Source organism: Penaeus japonicus, unplaced genomic scaffold (genome assembly GCF_977035675.1).
Source record: "Penaeus japonicus unplaced genomic scaffold, GWHDUDI00000001_assembly GWHDUDI00000018, whole genome shotgun sequence".
NCBI lineage: Eukaryota > Metazoa > Arthropoda > Malacostraca > Decapoda > Penaeidae > Penaeus > Penaeus japonicus.
The window spans coordinates 19,695,336-19,697,835 of record NW_028234420.1 but is presented as its reverse complement, the minus strand read 5'-3'; the positions used below and the strand labels follow the sequence as shown (position 1 = coordinate 19,697,835).

Genomic DNA, 2,500 nt, shown 5'->3' with positions numbered 1-2,500 from the left:
TCCCTGCTCACCCCTGTCCCCTGCACCTAGGATTCCCTGCTCACCCCTGTCCCCTGTCCCTAGGATTCCCTGCTCACCCCTGTCCCCTGCACCTAGGATTCCCTGCTCACCCCTGTCCCCTGTCTCTAGGATTCCCTGCTCACCCCTGTCCCCTGCACCTAGGATTCCCTGCTCACCCCTGTCCCCTACACCTAGGATTCCCTGCTCACCCCTGTCCCCTGTCTCTAGGATTCCCTGCTCACCCCTGTCCCCTGCACCTAGGATTCCCTGCTCACCCCTGTCCCCTGCACCTAGGATTCCCTGCTCACCCCTGTCCCCTGTCCCTACGATTCCCTGCTCACCCCTGTCCCCTGTCCCTACGATTCCCTGCTCACCCCTGTCCCCTGCACCTCTGGTCCCTGGCCCTAGGATTCCCTGCTCGCCTTTGGCCCCTGTCCCCTGCCCCTAGGATTTCCTGCTCACCTCTGGCCCCTGTCCCTAGGATTCCCTGCTCACCCTTGGCCCCTGTCCCTAGGATTCCCTGCTCATCCCTGTCCCCTGTCCCTAGGACTCCCTGCTCACCCTTGGCCCCTGTCCCTAGGATTCCCTGCTCACCTCTGGTCCCTGGCCCTAGGATTCCCTGCTCATCCCTGTCCCCTGTCCCTAGGACTCCCTGCTCGCCCTTGGCCCCTGTCCCTAGGATTCCTTGCTCACCTCTGGTCCCTGGCCCTAGGATTCCCTTCTCATCCCTGTCCCCTGTCCCTAGGATTCCCTGCTCACCTATGGCCCCTGTCCCTAGGATACCCTGCTCACCTCTGTCCCTAGGATTCCCTGCTCCCATTCACCCTGCTCACCCCTGCCCCTAGGATTCCCTGCTCCTATTCACCCTTGTCCCCCCCTGCCCCTAGGACCCTCAGCCGGCTGGGGCGTGGACCGGCGTCAGGAACGGGTCGCTGCCTCTGCCCAAGTGCCCGCAGTTCGGCATTGGCATGTTCAAGGGCGAGGAAGCGGTAGTCGAGGGCGAGGAGGACTGCCTCTATCTCTCCGTTTTCACGCCACGGGTCAGTTGGCCTCGAGGGGCTCGGCGCGGTGCCATTATCATCTGTGGCGTTGCTAGGATTGTTGTTATTGTTGTTATCATTATTAGGATTGTCCTTTATTGTCGTTATCATCATTATTGTTATTATGATTATCGTTGTTATTGTCATTATTATAACTATGATTATCGTTGTTATTATCATTATTATAACTATGATTATCTTTGTTATTATCATTATTATAACTATGATTATCGCTGTTATTATCATTATTATAACTATGATTATCGTTGTTATTATCATTATTAGTCTATGATACTATTATTATTATCATCATTATTATTATCATCACCATCATTACTATTTTTCTTTGACCATTATCATCATTATTATTGTTTGTATAGTTAGTGTTATCATTATTACCATGATCTTTATCAGCATCAGTAGTAGCATTATGGTAATAGTTATAGTAGTAGCAGTAGCAGTAGTAATAGTAGTAGTATAAGTAATAGTTGTATTCCTATCATTATTATCACCAGCATTGTTATTGTTGTTGTCATAAGAAATCATATTTGTTGAGAGAATTCTCCCCAAAGTTCGATCATGTCTAATCCATAACATAAAGAGATTATAGAAGAAGAAGAAAAAAATGAACATTCACCTCTTCCCCTTATGACATGACATCACCAACATGACATCTCATGACAGACTTGCCTTGTATCCTCAGCCGTTCGCGTCCGACCTGCCTGTCATGGTGTGGATTCATGGTGGCGGCTTCCTCTTCGGGGGGGGAGAGGAGTACAAGCCCTTCCCGCTCCTGACGAAGGACGTGGTGGTCGTCATCATCCAGTACCGTCTGGGTACTCTAGGTTAGGGTACTGGCCTTTTTTTTTTTTTTTTTGTGTGTGTGTGTGTGTGTGTGTGTGTGTATGTGTGTGTGTCCAGATGGTCGTCTAGTTATATACAGGTTCGGCTTTCAAACCCTTTTTTTAGTGCCACTGGGGGCTGGTAGATTTATAAATACAGCACTGAACAAGGGGTAGAGAGGGAAGGTGGACCAACAAGCGCAAGATGAGATTAAAAAAAAAAAAAAAAAAAAAAAAAAAAACATGTGTATATATATATATATATATATATATATATATATATATATATATATATATATATATAGATAGATAGATAGATAGATAGATAGATAGATAGATGGATATAGATATATATATATATGTGTGTGTGTGTTTATATAAAAAAGGAACCTTTATTTTCAATTGAGCCATTTCACCCACACAATTACTGTCATTTTCATTCACGAAATTACAACACAATATTCCACATACGATAATCTACCCATCCTGACACCTTTAATCCTTTCCGGACCTCCACAGGATTCTTGTCCACTGAGGATTCTGAACTCCGTGGCAATCTGGGCCTGAAGGATCAAACCGTGGCCCTCCAGTGGGTGCAGGAAAACATCCGTGACCTCG

The 2,500-nt window shown here is 47.0% G+C and overlaps 1 protein-coding gene across 1 annotated transcript in view; it reads left to right on the top strand.

The window, feature by feature from the left end:
• The window catches only part of LOC122264086 (pyrethroid hydrolase Ces2a), a 14,863-nt gene that overhangs the window by 2,208 nt on the left and 10,155 nt on the right, over positions 1–2,500 (top strand). Inside the window, exons 3-5 of the mRNA XM_086546745.1 lie at positions 888–1,040; positions 1,744–1,885; positions 2,402–2,500. The exon at positions 2,402–2,500 is cut by the window's right edge and continues 87 nt beyond it. Coding sequence (XP_086402871.1) covers positions 888–1,040; positions 1,744–1,885; positions 2,402–2,500 — 394 coding nt within the window. The remainder of the gene's footprint in view (positions 1–887; positions 1,041–1,743; positions 1,886–2,401) is intronic.